The sequence below is a fragment of the Anomalospiza imberbis genome, chromosome 6, assembly GCF_031753505.1.
Source record: "Anomalospiza imberbis isolate Cuckoo-Finch-1a 21T00152 chromosome 6, ASM3175350v1, whole genome shotgun sequence".
Lineage (NCBI taxonomy): Eukaryota > Metazoa > Chordata > Aves > Passeriformes > Viduidae > Anomalospiza > Anomalospiza imberbis.
The window spans coordinates 16355264-16371104 of NC_089686.1; the positions used below are offsets into that span (position 1 = coordinate 16355264).

Below are 15841 nucleotides of genomic sequence, written 5' to 3' on the forward strand. Positions count from 1 at the left end.
GTATTAATCCTGACATACGAGACCATTAGCTTGCACTTGCTGTTTGGATACTGTGTTAATCAGTCCAATATTGCCGAACATACTCTGTTTATGCAACTGGTCAGGAAAGCTATTGTAGTGTACTTTTGGCCAGACTTTTGAGAAATTGATGCAATTTGAAGCATACATATGGATCTTGTTGGTTCCTTTTTGGGTGTGTTGTGAGTAACCCTTTGTGTGCTATGTCTTTTTCCTTCCCTTTTGTGCTAGATTTCTTTGTGAAAGTTGGAATGTTTAGTACAGAAGGGATTATCTATAAAAAGAAGACTCGCCTTCTGAAGTCCACTAATGGCCAAGTGAAGTGGGGAGAAATGATGTTTTTTCCAGTTAGCCAAGCAGAACAAGGAATTAGCTTTCTCATCAAGCTCTACAGCAAAAGCTCAGTGAGAAGAAAACGCTTCCTAGGACAGGTTGGTTTTGGCTAAACAGCCTGATACCCTTTACTTAAAATCCAGTTCCACAGGTTTCTTGGTATGAATTTTAAAATACTTAATATGAGTTGACATATAACAAAATAGTAAATTCTACTAAATGCTCTTCTGTATGTAATCCAAGCAGAAATGGTACTGGGCTCTTAAACATGTACTAGCATGAGAATGGGAGTTGACACTTGATTTTTCTTTCAAAAAGAAATCTTAAAGTCAGTTTTGTGTGGATTATTACTATGTGACAGATTTCTTCCAAGAGATATAGGATCTCCTGGTTGCCTTTAGCTTCCTAAAGAAAAATATAGCACCCACAGGAGCTCCATAACCTACAAGGTCCTGTACAAGGTGTTGGCTTACTCTACCAATACTCTCACAACAGAGGTGTGTAAAAGGAAATATCAACAGCTACAGTGAGACTCCTTTCTCGGGTAAAACAATGCTGAATTCAGTAAAATAGTCTATGTATGATCAAGTAATAGTACAAGTGTCAAAACACAAAATATTTTTCACTTGTTTTTTAGTTAACAGACATGATTTGAGTAGTATCGCTTTGAAAGCATTTGTGTGATCATATTTATTTGGCCACCATAAAACTTAGTAGTCTGGTCTCATGATTCTCTCCATCCTCTTCCCCTGCTTGTTCTAATTTACCATCATCCTCTCCTTTCTATCTCTCTTCTTCTTGATATAGTGAGCCATAGCTGTTCTTAATGCTCTGTGCTTTTCCTGACCCAGTTAGATGCAGTAACAGAATTTTAATAAATGCATAAATTAATAATGTAGACTTGATTTTGAGACCCCAACTGTAATGTCCCATGTCAGATAGAGACTATGCTGTCCTTAGGTACAAAAAATGATACTGTCCTTTTCTGGTGATATTTTTTGTGCCTGCTGAAGACATGCATCTACAGGAGATGCTCATGTGCTATAAGATATAGAAATCATGTTCGGGCAAGAGTTATGTGAAGGTCCTCCATTTTTTGTAACCTCATGTTGCACATGTCCCATCTTCCTGTTGGTGGAATTAGATTTGAAATAGGAAGAGAAAAAAAAATTGTTGTTCTTAGCTGTACTGCCTTGGGGGGGGGGGGGGAAGGCAGAAATAACTGAGTATGATTTTGCAGTCATCTAGCAATATGTAAGCTAATCTCAATCTGATGAGTTACATTTAATTGTGGATCTTATTTTTAGGGGGAGGAAAACTTGTGCTCCTCAGAGGTTTTTTGGAAAAGATTGTTTTAGCTCATGAAGGCAGACATTGCCACATAACACATGAAGACATAAAATATGGCTCAGGGAAAAATGTACTTCGAGCAATTGGCTGGGTAACTGGAAAAAAATGAATATAGCTGGATCTATTAACTTTGTTCTTTGGAGAATGGTGTTTAATTGGATGCTGTTCTAAGCAGACAATACTTAGATTAGGCTGCTTTTACAGGCATGTCTTTAATCATGAGCAAGATGTACATTGAATCTCTGTGGATGAAACATCAGCTGTCTATGGTATTCTGGAAGACATTATTCTCACTTCTTGAGGACTCATGCCCCAGCAGTATAGGCTAAATGTACTTCATGGTCAAGGTTTCTGAGAAGTCTTAAAAGGACTCATTCTTGGAAGACTTGAGGAAATAGAGTCCTGTAAATAACGCTACCTACTTACATAAGCAGAATTCTTTTGGCAGTGGAGGCTGGTGATAATGTTAAGGGGAAAAATCTACTTGTACTTCATTTCCTCATTTAATGGCCACTATCCACTAACTGAATACTGAGAAGAAACGGACTCTTACTACGTGACTATGTGTGGTATGGGCATGTTAGTAACCTCTGTGGAATGCAGGTTTGGCCCTGCCTGTGGGAGTGTGCAATTTTAAATGCTCATGAAAATGCTGGACAGCTCGTGCTGGATGCTGCATGGCTTGGAGCCAACTGCGTCCGAACACACGGAGCCGCCACTGGCCTGGGGAGCCCCTGACCCCAGCATGTGCATTTGAGTACAGCAAGGAATGCTTCACTTAAAACATCTTATTAAGTACTGAAACGTTATTAAGTACGGGTTCTCTAAACTATTTTTGAGGCTAAATTTAAACACAGACTCCAGCTGAAAGCCAAAATGTTAGTACTAGCAGAACTGTATTTGTTGCTGTTATCCTTTGGTCACAGTCTATACATTGTATCTTGTTCTACACTTCCATGGTATTTATTTTGAACTAGTAAATACTAGGTTTTGTTATATCATATAAATTCAATATTTTTTTTCTCCTTAATGCAGATCTGGTTAAGTTCCAATAGCAGCAACAGTGAAGCAGTAGAGCAGTGGAAAGATACCATTGCAAATCCTGAAAAAGTTGTTGTTAAATCGTACAGCATTGGCCCATCTTGAAGACTGGAGATGAAATTCAGAACTAATTTTTCTACAGAAATTCACATGCTATCTAAAATAGTATAAATTAAAAATAAAGATATTGTCTATACAAGTTCTTCAGAAGTTCTCCACTGCATCATGCCTCTGTGGAAACGGAAAATTCAGTTTCACCAGGATAAATACTGGCTAAATACTACTAAAAAGAAGACTTGGGAACTAGGAAAAGTGCTTGTTTGATTTCACAAAATCCATCTTGGAAAAAAAGATGTTTGCCCCTTTTGGATTTCATAAAAGCACAGAAATTCAATTTTGGGAAGAAGCAGCTTGAATCAACTCTGTTTCACTAGTCACTGACATCATGCTTATCTGCATTGTTGTCTTTGGCAGACTCAAAAGTCGAGGGAATGGGTCATGTCAGTGGCTTGATTCTGGGTACCTGTGAGCATCTGGGGTTGTTGACACCATTTGATCAGAATAACATGTGCCTGAGCAAGTGGGGAAGCTGTGGCAGCAGGAGAAGGTATAAAGGGAAGTACACAATAAGGCAATATGCATACGCTTTTCTAATCTCCGTTTTGGATGAAGTATTGTTCGGAAGGCTGTAGCTTGAGCTAGCCCAAATCCTTTTCTCAAAACAGAGAGATGGAAAGATAAAAGTTCCTCTGACTTAGTGATCTTTACAAGAGGGACCCTCCAGACTTGCTCTGTTTGGGTAAATTCTGGCTGGAATCAATGGAATAGTACAAGGAGGCAATGACCCTGCCTAGGATCAGATCCAGTATTTTTAGATTGCTTTCTTATATAGAATACTTATATGTAAACCACTTCCTATCTAGTCAACATGGTCTAGCATTTGCTTACATTGCCAAAACACAGGCTAACATGTACAAAGGAGTAAGCAAAGATTTACTGACTTATGTGCTTTTTGATATCAGTTAAAATGCAGCACTGTAAGGGATTCAGACTTTTTTAAAGGATGGGCTGCTATTGCAGAAGTATTTGTTACGTGTCTAGGATGCTAAAAAATTATGTATGGGAGTATATTTTTATTACTTGTTTCTAGTAAGAAGAAATTAACATTTTTTTATTGCAAATTGTATTTTTCCAACAAAACCCTAAGATTATATTTTCTGTTAGTTCCCATATTTTCAGGTGTTTATTCACAGTTATTTTTAAGGGGGGAAAATACCAAGTATATAATTGATAATGTATAAATCTAAAAGCACAGACCTCTTAGCACTACTTCAACTACCTGATTAAAAATACATACATATTTCATTAACTCCACTGCTTACATATGTACTATTGGCTGTCTGGACTGTACAAATATGTATGTTGGTATACATGGTGAATAAATCTACCTTTCTTCATAACTTGGATCTAATTCCACCATCTGACACGAACTAGAGCAGCAGTGACAGTACTCGCTGCTGGAAGGCAAAAGAACATGGGGAGCAGAGAAAATGCTGTTACAGGAAAGCACATCCTCTCCAAGCATACAGCTCAGAGCATCTTTACTTCAAGATTTTTTTCTTTGAGTATCAGGAAAAAATGGAATAGCTTAGAATGTTTTTTTCATCAGTTGATAACTGAAACTTTCAAAACTTCAACCATCCAATTTGTTGTTGTTGAAATTTAATATTTTGAAAACAGAAGGATTTTTACAGACTTGTACATATTATGCTTTTCAGCCAGTCATTATAAAAGAACTGAAAAAATTTTTGCATGTTACTTGGAGAACAAACATTGGTTCTAGCTCTTACTCTTTGCAAAGCTGCCAGTAGGCCCAGAGGATCTTGACTGACACTGATAATTTTCAACCAGTTAAAACAATCGGGAGGAGCCTGGCCTGCTGGGACAAATGAAAAAATGAAGTGGGCTACTGATATTTTTGGAGTATCTTTATTTGAATTCATGGATCTTTTTTATTCATTGTGGCTGAACATTTTATTCATTGTGGCAATAAACAAAAGTGCAAACTAACTGTTTCCTGATGCAGAATGCTGTTCTGTTTAAAAGAGAGGACAGAGAATATCCCAGTGTTTTGTATACTTCAATTACCACAGCAGTGGTTCTACAGAGTTTGCCAACTCAGTGGATGCTGTATAAAAAGGATTTCTGGGACTCTTTTAGGACACTTACCCTTCTAAAGGCCTAACTAGTCTCTTTTTTGCTATGCTAATATTTAATCTATATGTTTATAATAAAATCTATGAACAGCAAATATTCCTTTTTCCCCAATTGTTTATACTAATGTTTAGCAGCATCTCAAAGTGAAGTTCAATTCCTACTTTTTTCTCTGAGAAAATTCCAGCTAACAAACCCTGTTCTGTGTAGTGCTGTCTGTAGGAGAGTTAACTGCTGACACACGGAGGAGATCATAAGGCTTCTCTGTGCAAGATGCACACAGGTCCTGCAGCACTCTGAAGAACTGCTCTGAGGCACCACCTCATCCTGTGCTCATTCCCAAAATGTTCTGCATTTGTGTGCCTTCATCTAAGAATTCAATGAGTTAACAGTTGACATGCAAGAAGAAGGAAAAAAGAGGTGTCCTGGGACACTCTTCTATTGGTCCCTCTAAAGCATCCTCAGCTGCATGTTGTCCCTTTAAAGCATCCTCAGCCACTATTTTGATTGTTACATCCAAGTTTACTGTAATTAAAAATACTGTTAAAGTTATTTTGTCAGTTCACTTTATTTGTAGATAAAAGGCACATGTGGTTTATAGTTGGATTTGCTCTTGCTTCTAGTCAGTGACTCACCCAGTTTCCTAACCTAAACCAATTCTTATTAAAGCAGCAGAGGTTCAGAGATGCACCAGTTTTATTTTGGTCAGCTCCCAAATGGATGTGGATGAACTGGAAGAACAATTATGATCTTATATTAAGTATAATTCATACAGAGATCTGTGCCTGCATAGTTAGAAACCAACCATAGACTAAACTTGATCAGATTTTCCAAAAAGTAGATGTATAATTTCACTGGTTAATCAAACAGTTCTGTTTTATTTATTTATAACTAATAGCATTCTGTATGTAAACAAGGTCAAACAATTTATTTTTCAATTTTTTATGTCTCAGTGACACACCATGGCATTCTTTTTAAGGAAAAAAATGTGAGATTTTACCACAGAAGATGAGTGGGTGTAACAGTTTGTAAACCACATTGTCATACAGCATTACTTGGAAAATAATTGTATTTGAGCATCTGATCTTATGTGATCACAACATAAATGGAGCCATGTTGTTAGGCATCTCTATTAGGCATCTCTGATTTTTCCTTTTGTTGGCAGAACATCTGTATAAAACAAAAGGTGATTTTGTAAGCATTCAATTAAGTACATATGCTGTTTGACTCCAAAATTGCCTGATGAAAGTTCCCTTTAGAGTTATGAGTTGATTTTGCAGCCAAAACATAAGCTTGTCTAGAAGTTTGGGGCAGGGTTGTCCCACATCTTAATTTCATCTTGCCAACATATATATGACACAACTGCATAGTTGTGGAATATACCCTCTTTGATTTTCCAGCTTCTGCTGCAAAATTACATCACCATGTTAATACAGCCCTGTACATGATCTCATGCTTGGTGCATGGACAAAGCCATCACTAAAATCAGCACCATGTTTCACAAACGCTGCTCCAGCACATGCACATTCTTTTCTCCAGCTTGCATTGAGGAACAGGCTGTTGGCTCTCAGGCCATGGCAGAACTCCCACTGTGCTCAGCAGGAGCAACCAGTCTTCAAAGCTGGTTTAGTGATGGTATGACTTATCAAAAAAAAGGTTACACACAGATTTTTTTTTAATCTGTTTTTAAAATAGATGAAAAACTCTCCACATTGATGTTTCTGTAGAAAATGAATTTCATGAAAGTGGATCTGCATATCTTAATGTAATGCAATTCTTCCCATAAAATTTTTTTCCTTAAAATAAATCCTCTGTGCTTATTCTTCCACCATATTTAAGTGTGCAATTTTTTACTTCCTTTGATTTGACTGTAGGCTGTTCTTCTCCCTCAGCATAAACAAGTCTGTAAACAAGTCTGCTTTTTGCAATTAACTTTCTGCATTTCTAGTAATGTTTCCCTCTTCTTTACCTAGTACTGGGACCAGCATTATACTTGTGTAATTTGCTGTTTAAAGAACTAGCTATAAGCAGAAGACTTTCATCCTAGGGTTTGGCTTCTGTCTGATGCTCTTCATGTCTGAGCTACCTTTGTTCACAGATTCAATGTTATGGTTCTTTTGTTGCTCCCCAAATTTCTGTGTTGTCTGCCTCCACTGAATACAACAACAGGACAAATTAGTTGTAATTTTTCGTGTGTACTTGGGTATCTTCATTTGCCTTTTTCCTCCTCCAAAACTTACCTTACAATATCATTTTGTGTGATGAGAAGGAGCAAGCTGTCTGAGCTTCTGACCTTTGAGGACAGTAGTGTTGTTTGACTGCCACTGCAGTGCTTTGAGACAGAGGAAGGCTCAAGGAAGAGTCATAAAAAGCTGCACTTCCAGGTGGAGGGAGGCCTGCACCCCCTTCATGCATGATCTGGGAAACCCTCATTAGGGATCCCTTGTCAGATACATATTGTATTTCTATCCTTGTCTTTATCCTTGCAAAACTTTCTGGAGCTATGGAGTGGCTAAATAGAGACATTTTCCATAGGAGGAATGATATGGTTCATATATTTCTATGAAGCAGAGAACTGACTAAAAGATCTTGGAGGTCTTTGAAAAAAACAGTCATAGGAATGTACTTCTTAGTTTTAATGTAGCCAAGCTTTGTCAATTGTAGGAGAGGAGTGGATTCTTGCTTTGTGAAACACAGGAGAAGAAAAGGCCACATACACCCCAAAACAGGGCTGGCTTTCCTCTGCATTGGTATCATTAGTCCTTTCAACATGGAGGTGGAACAATATATGCTTAGCTGTCTCTTTTCCTACAGTAAGGGCAAGTTGGGTTGGGAATTGTTGAAAGGGAGGTAGTGAAGGAGGTAAAATAAAAGCAGTGCTTTTGTTTTGAAAAACATTGCTTTTCAAAGCAAAGTAACGTGCCTGTAACTATTGACAAAGCTTTTATTTGACATAGCTAAAGATAGATGCTTACGCATTTAGGTATTTGCTTAGGTTCTACCAATACTTCCTGGCATGAGACTGGATTCATCCTCTATTTATATAACACTTCATTCTGCTGTGTTCATTGACCTTTGAGCTCTAGACCTAATTATGCCTGATTTCCTATGAATCTGTCCCTCGTGGCTGATTGACTTTGGTGTGCAGAAAGGGGTAGACTTCTGCCATCCTTTTGCTGCACATCACATAATTACAGAGCTTCTGTCTCTGATGGATTCTCTCATTTCTAATACGAGGTGAGCCTATGGCAGCTATTCTTTCACCTGGGAAACTGAGAACTGGCTCTCCCTTTTCTACCTGAATGTTCTTGGGTTTTCTAAAATCCTTTGAAGACAGAATTACCTGTGACATCCCTGCCATCAGTCAAATTTGGCTGCAATAAATAATGGGTTCAAAAATTATTTTGGACCTTGGAAGAGAAATGAGTGAAAGCAAGCTCTGCTGCTTCAGGACCCTGAGGTTTAGCTGTGTTTTCCTCTGTGTTTTCTGCTGCAGGCCAGAGAAGCTTTTCAGATCAGTGCTGACCATGATTCCAGCAATATTAGTTCTCAAGGCAGCTCAAGCAGTCTCTCTAAAGATACATTTCTTAAAGCATGGACATTTTCTTGAAACATGTCCCTCTGTATGAACAGATCAAAGCACCGGTATAAGCATATGAGCCATGCCAACTGCATCAACACTTCAGCAGGAATTTTGGCAGTACAGGCCATGAACCCAGTATTCAGGTATAGATCCTCAGGTGGTGCAATGTAAACTGGAGTGTGCATTGGTAGATCCGAGCCAGCTCATCTCATCTGAGGTCTGGACATGCAAGCCAAAGAACCTACAATCTTCCGCTGGAAAAGTAAGAAGATTGTGACTGTTCTGTTCATCTCTTGGAAAGCTTCAGCAGGGTGTATCAAGATCTCAGAAGCAAGTGTTCAGGGCTCGAAATACATTTTCAGCAGCTCACATGAAAATGGGAAAAAAGAATCCTTACCTGTAGTCTGGACTGATGCAGATTTACTCTAGAGAGCCATGATTTACGTTCTCAGTTTTCGTGCTTCCTGACTGAAATACAGCGTCATGATCAACAAGCCTTGTCCATTTGTATCCATCTTACTAAACAGAATTTCGTGATATGGCAGGGAAGAAGAAGGTGGAGAGTTCATATAAGCTGCTTGAATATTTCTCTACACTAGTTTTCTGAGCTGCAAGTGGGAAGACACTTTAACAGAAAATATTAAAATACTGAACAAAAAAAACCCTACAAAAACAACAAACTAATTATTTGACACTGGCATCAAATCTTTTTCTTCATGTGATGCAACAAAGACAATTCTTTCTTGCCCTACAGAAGAGACCTACATCAATATTTGCATAACATGCAGTGCTTATTAATTAGAATATAGTAACATCAAATATTTTGCTGATTCATTAAAATATAGTACTATATATTCATGTCTATGTTACTAAATAACTCAGAGAGTTAAACCAGCAATAATTTTTTCAGATGTTTGTTTTTTTTTTATTTGAACTCTTGCATTTCTGACTTTGAGCAATGCAAATAAATTGGCCATCTTACCTCTGAGTGAGACTGAACTTCTCTCATTCAATAACTGTCTATATGTAGAGAATATTTAATAACTTATTTTAATGAATTGGATCTAAAATCTGAATTTTGGTTTAATTTTTACATTACATTACCTGTTTATCAGTATGCATTATGTGAAGTAAAAATCATGTAGGTTGTTGGAAGCAAGAATGGCAAAGCATCTACAGGAAGGGTAGGTCCTGAGGGATGCAGAACTAACTACTGTTCCAACAAGTGAAAATAAGACTGTAGCTAATTATCCCTGGACATAGTGTTTGAGCTGTTCAACAGTCTGCAAAATAATGCAATGCTTTCACTCCAAGGATATCTCCTCTCAGAAGGTGTCTGCAGCTGTTACAAAACAATAGGAAAGACCAGAAATGTTCCAGAGAAGTGCTTGTGCACAGATTTCTCATTTCTGTGACTCAGTCCTTTACAGGGGAGCCAAAACACGTACTTGAGAATGCATCTGCTAAACCATTAGCCCAGCAATCCTCACCCTAGGGTCTGAGTTCCATGGTGCTCAGTCTTTCAGGTAACTGATGTCTAACTGGCCATAGCCAAGTAGAGCTGTGCAGCAAATCTTCGTTCTAAGGATAAAATTAGAGAATTGGGGACATTAAAACTTATTTCATTAACAAGAATCTGAAATGTTCTGAATCTGCATCACATAATGATCTCTGTAATTTCAAAGCATGCCTAGAGAAATAGGAAAGGGGGAAAAGCTTGGCATTTGAGTCTGGTCTCCTGAGAGAACACCTGACAATGTAGTGGTGTGGCTTTTATCACTTCTGAACAGAGATCTACTTTCTAGTTAGGGAGATTAACTTAGACCATATATGAAACTGTCTTACAGAAATACACGGACTGCATTACATGAAAACAGGAAAATTACTAAATTCCCATTTTTAGAAAGAGTGAAGTATGTTATATATAATCTTTGAATTTGGAGAAGTTCATTGAGGCCCCAAGAGGAGACCAGAACACACCTGGAAACTGAGATAAGAGACTGTGATACTGGAAACCATAAAATAAATTTGTGATAATACCATTGGACTGTGCAAAGCAGTGGCATCCAGCTCACAGAAGCTCCTATAGGTTTACTACAGCTATGGTTACATAAGTGAACCAAAATACTAGAAGAAGGTTAAAGAACAAAGGCAGAACAAAGGCAGGTAACACTAATGAAGAGGTTATAGGAGAAAAACCCACACTGCTTCTCCATGCTGCAGCAAATGGCACAACCTAAGACAATATTCAGCATTTTGATAAAGATGCAAAACCTGCAGTAGACTGAACAGCCACTCAGGAGATTGCTCATGCGAGTAACCCGGGCAGAGATGAAGCAGTGACACTGCTACACCAAAGGAATTCTTCATGGTGGAAGGGTCAGGGGACCATGTTGTGACAGGTAAAGCACATGGTTCTCATGAAAGCACACAAGCTACTGACTGCTGTTGGACAGGGTCACAGAGTGAAAGCTAAGAAATTAATGGGACTTTTATGTTGGAAACTGGCATCCAACTGCCTTGGTGTCAGTTAGAGCCAGGAATGACAAAGGAAAAAATCCTGATATTCTGGAGTTCTGGGACCTGTCACTTGGCATCACACCCACACCCACACCCACACCAACCCCCCCCCCCCCCCCCATATATGCACACACCCATAGACTGGGGGCAGTGTTTGTGGGAAAGGAAGACAAAGACTGACTGTTCTCCATGTCACTAGGAATGAACTGAATACTCGTCATCACAGATTACAAGGAAGTTTCAGCTAGAAAATATCTGCTTTGATTTTTTAAAAGGCCTAGCAATATTTTGCCATTTCTATGAAATACTGAAGCAAAAAGAATGTTCTCAGATACAACCTGAGTATCTTAAAAGTTTGATTATTACTGAACATGAATGAGAAGATGGTTTTCTTTACTTTAGTCTGCTGTCCTGCAGAAGAGTCTTTAAAAAAACAGTTCTTACCAGTAGTTCAAAAATTATATATGGGAAGTTTTAGTGACATCAAAATTATATCTCTTTTTGACTGGCTTTTTAATCCTTTCATGGCAGTTTGGCAGTATTCAGAAATAAGACTGACCAAAAGTTACTTTTGTAAAGGGAGTGTGATGCACTCATGTCACCAGTGATGAGGAAATAACCTTATGCAATTCACCCATTGGGTAGATATTTATTTCTGATACAGTAATGTTCCACATGGTAAATATAATGGTAATATTACCATAAAGCACAACTTTCAGCAAACACAGCTACTCCACTTTTGTTTAATCCATTAATTCCCTACTGTCTGTTCTGTCCCACAAACATTGCTCTGTAAAAGATTTCCATTGCATCAGGTATGAGCAAAAAGCTAAAACAAAGGTTGACTGACTTCCTCAGGGGCCTCATCACGCCTTCCTTGGGCACCTTTCATTGCAAGGGGTGTGTCAAGTACACATGGGGTTCCTTGTCAGGCCATCAGCCAGAAATATGAGTTTATAAAGTACTACTGAAAAAGTGTAGCAGGTATTGTTTCCCGATCTCATTTTGGAAGCTCTTCTACTGATTTTCACTGCCCAAGCCCACTTTCATCGGTGTAGGTATTAACAGTGACTTTAAATGAAACAGGATGAAGATGCCGGCAATAAAATCATGGTGGTGGTATACGACCAGTGTGGAATTTGTTCCAGTTACCTCTCCTGAAACAAATGGGACCATACTGAAATCAGTAAAAAATTTTTAAAAAAAGCTTTAAATTTGAGTTTTGTTTTTTTTTTTTTCTATTTAGGTGTCATCCCATGGTACCATCAGTTTCTTTTTCACTTAGAATCTGGAATCTGATGTTTCTGTGTATGGGGATGGCAAGCTGTCAGAAAGAACAGCTATGCTAATAATTTGGAACAGAACAAAGGCAGCAAGAAAATATAGTCTGTTCTTGGTTCTAAGCTGAATTTGCCTTAACTTGGTAAACTGTTGGCTGCTTTGAACTTGAATATGTTTTGATTTGGTAACAAGTAAAAGGTAAACATTCTGTATTAATGGGACACGTGCATAGGGAAAAGTTTAAGAAGGTAGCTTTTGCTTACGTATCTGTAACGCATAGTTGGAAACCCGAGCATCACTACCAGAGACTTTTAAAATTAATTTATTTGCATTTCAGTCCCAACCTATCCACATTTATAGTATAGCTGTATCATAATCCAGATGAAATTGAATAAGCACATCCTGAATTTCAAAGCCCTTCTGTATCTAGTCATATTTGCTAAGAGTTTGACGCACAAGCAGCTTTGCTGATTCCTGAACAAATTCAGGTATAACAGGACCGGGCCTACCATGTCTCATGTTGATTTTCTGATTATGATATTTTATTACACTTCATTTATGCATTGAAACAATTTCTTTTTTTTTTTTCTACAGAGCTTCCTGTTGGCAATGTGCCACTGTGTGAATGGCATATAGTCTTGACTCCTTTTGTAGTATCGTGTGGTCTAATGCCAACTTTTTGTTTAAAAAGGGTGTGAAAGGATTTGGTCTATGAGAAAATGATGCTAAGCATTAGCTGTGACATCATTTGAGTACTTGCCTCATGCATAACCCCGGATACTCTCAGAGATACAGAGTAGAATAGAATTTTTTTAAATCAATTTCAGCAAGAATTCTGCTATATAATTCTTTCTCGTCTTTAGTTGCTAGCTTAAGTAAAGTTTTGTTCTTGTTCATGAACAAATTTTAGCTCATACCAAATACCTGACTACTATAAATGTATGCTCTGGACAAAGGCCAACTATGATAACCATACTTGGCCTTAGTAAGCGTCAAATTAATTTCCAAAGCTGTTTAATGTGGTTATCAATTTCCCATTTCCATTTGTTATGCAGCATTGCTAGGTGCTCTTATAACACCTGTGATACAACCTCTGCTCTTAAAATACATAGGTTGTGTTACAGCAATAAAAACATCACAACAGAAATCATTAATAGATATGTTTACAGATGAAAATTAATATGCAGATGATCTATCTTATTTTCTAATTACTTAGACCTTCTTCCTTGGAATGAGTATTAATTTAAATAAAAAAGCAATGGCCATAAATGGTTCCAAGATTTGTTTGCGAAGCTCTGCATGAAAAATGGAACAGAATTCAGTGACTTAATTGAATAGTTATTGTCACGTTCTCTTCATAAGATGTTTTCTCGTAGAACAGGCAAAACAAAATATTATTATTATTTAGCTCTAATTAAGGTAATTTAGCTTAAGTTTAGCTCAAATTATTATTATTATTTAGCTGCTAATTTTTTGTAAAAAGTTTAGGTCTCAAGGTAGGTCTTAGACACTTGTGCTACTCGGCAATACCAACTATTTCTGAAGACTATTTAATTATTCAGAGTGCACTGGCTGCTTTAAAACGCTCCAGAGTAAATCAAACCATGGTCGCTTTTTTTCATGGCTATCAAGTTAAAGCATGAGAAAGCAGAGATTGAAGTAATTTTCATGATCAAATGATGTATTTTTTGTATCTTTAATGTGCTACTTTTTCATTAACCTTAATTACGAGTTTCCTTGATTTATCATTTTTAGTTTAGGAGTAATAGCAACATTACTCTAAAGTCATCTGGAAAAAATTTTCTGGATTTTACTCTACATTGTGAAATCCATTTTCAAGTAATTTTGTCAGTGACTAATTCCCAGCATTGGTTGAAACAGCTTTTGCGGAAAATTAGATCTTTATTAAATGCACATTTTTAAACAAAAATACTGATTTCTGGGGAAAATCTTGTTTTCTTTTAAATTAACTAATTAAATACTCAGAAATAGTCTCTTAGCCAAAAACTGAAAAGCATCAATTTGGAAATACTCCCATGTCTTCCTATGGGAGCTGTAGCTCAAATGATTCATTGTCCTCTGTTAGGAGTTGTTCTCTGTAAGGAGACTGCAACTCCAAGGAAGCAGTGCAGGCAATCAACATGACAGGAGGCTGACAGACACAGTCACAAGCCAAACCTGAAACCTCGGGTACAGCTCCAAGGAATCAGCAGGGTGACATTTCTAGAGTCTAGCTTTTGGAACTCTTGGGGAATAGCTGAAATGTGGCTTCTTCTTGTATTCCAAGATTCTACACCTTTTCCTGCAACATAAAATTTCCAAGAGCAATGGAATAAAAATTACTATCAACTTGTCTTTCTCCTTGCTCCTTTGAAACTAGCATTATTCACACACTGGAACATGGGAACTACACAAGGTTTTGATATTGTGGGAGTTTGGCACCAGTAGTACTGGTCCCCCTATCTTCTAGAAGTGTCATCTGACAGCTAACTTAAATCATGTTATACCTGCACATTTGTTTGCATATACCAATTAGAATTTATATAACCCTAAACTATATGGTAAAGAAAGTTCATCTATCAGCACAGCTTGGTAAACAGTCTTATCTTACCTTAGGCTTCCACTCTTTTCCATTCAACATATGGTTTCACTTTGAAAGAGAAGACTTACAATAAATGGTATCATCAGTAGGTTGATAAATGCTGTAATTTGTAACACAACATCTGTTTGAGGAAGATTTCCTATGCCTAGTCAATGCTTAATTGCTTTCTAAAATATTAACTTTTGCTACATATTTAGGCACTGAGTACTGTATATAGGAAAAGAGATTATGGTTCTTGCCCATCTCTCCAACAATTTTAGTTTTTAATTTATTTTACATGTACATGCTGGTGTTTGGGTACTTAACAGAGATGCTAACCTCAAGATTCTTTCACTTAAGAGAGATGGAATCTTAACTCTACCTCAGTGGTCCTGGGTTTGCTGTTTTTGTAATGTGGCACATCAAAAGTTCTGAATAGTGGAATTTACATTTCACAGTTCAAATGTAGTGGAATCACCAGGTCCTACACTGGGTGCTGCAAGGTTCCTGAAAACCTTCTGGCCCAGATGAAGACTTGGGCCTGCCTGTATGAAACATTTTGCTTGGAGGTCAAATGAGGTGCAGAAGTGACAGAAATCCTTGAGGTTTCTGAGGTTCCTTGTGACTTTCTTCTTTTTGTGACATCACCAGAATACATACAGTTTCCACTTGAACCATCAGTGCTTTTTGCCTAGGCAGTGAAACAGGTCACTGCAGTGAGACTATCTCTCTGTGGTAATTATGATGGATGTATCTACACAGCTCCCACAAGAGACAAACGCCACATATCTTCAGAATAACAAGGCTAATGCAGGTCTATGCTCAGTTCTTTTTCTTATAGACATGAGTCTACAAAGAAATGCTCCCAGGAAAGTGCTCAGGTAAGTCATATATAGAGTGGTATGAAGACTGAGCACATC

At 37.6% G+C, this 15841-nt stretch overlaps 1 protein-coding gene across 3 annotated transcripts in view; it reads left to right on the top strand.

The window, feature by feature from the left end:
• TC2N (tandem C2 domains, nuclear) overlaps positions 1 to 4761 on the top strand; it is a 30664-nt gene extending 25903 nt beyond the window's left edge. For all 3 annotated transcript variants that reach the window (XM_068192599.1, XM_068192598.1, XM_068192597.1), the window contains exons 11-12: positions 250 to 449; positions 2737 to 4761. In XM_068192599.1, the coding sequence (XP_068048700.1) occupies positions 250 to 449; positions 2737 to 2847 (311 nt within the window). In that variant the 3' untranslated portion in view covers positions 2848 to 4761. The remainder of the gene's footprint in view (positions 1 to 249; positions 450 to 2736) is intronic.
• Positions 4762 to 15841: the final 11080 nt, after the last annotated feature.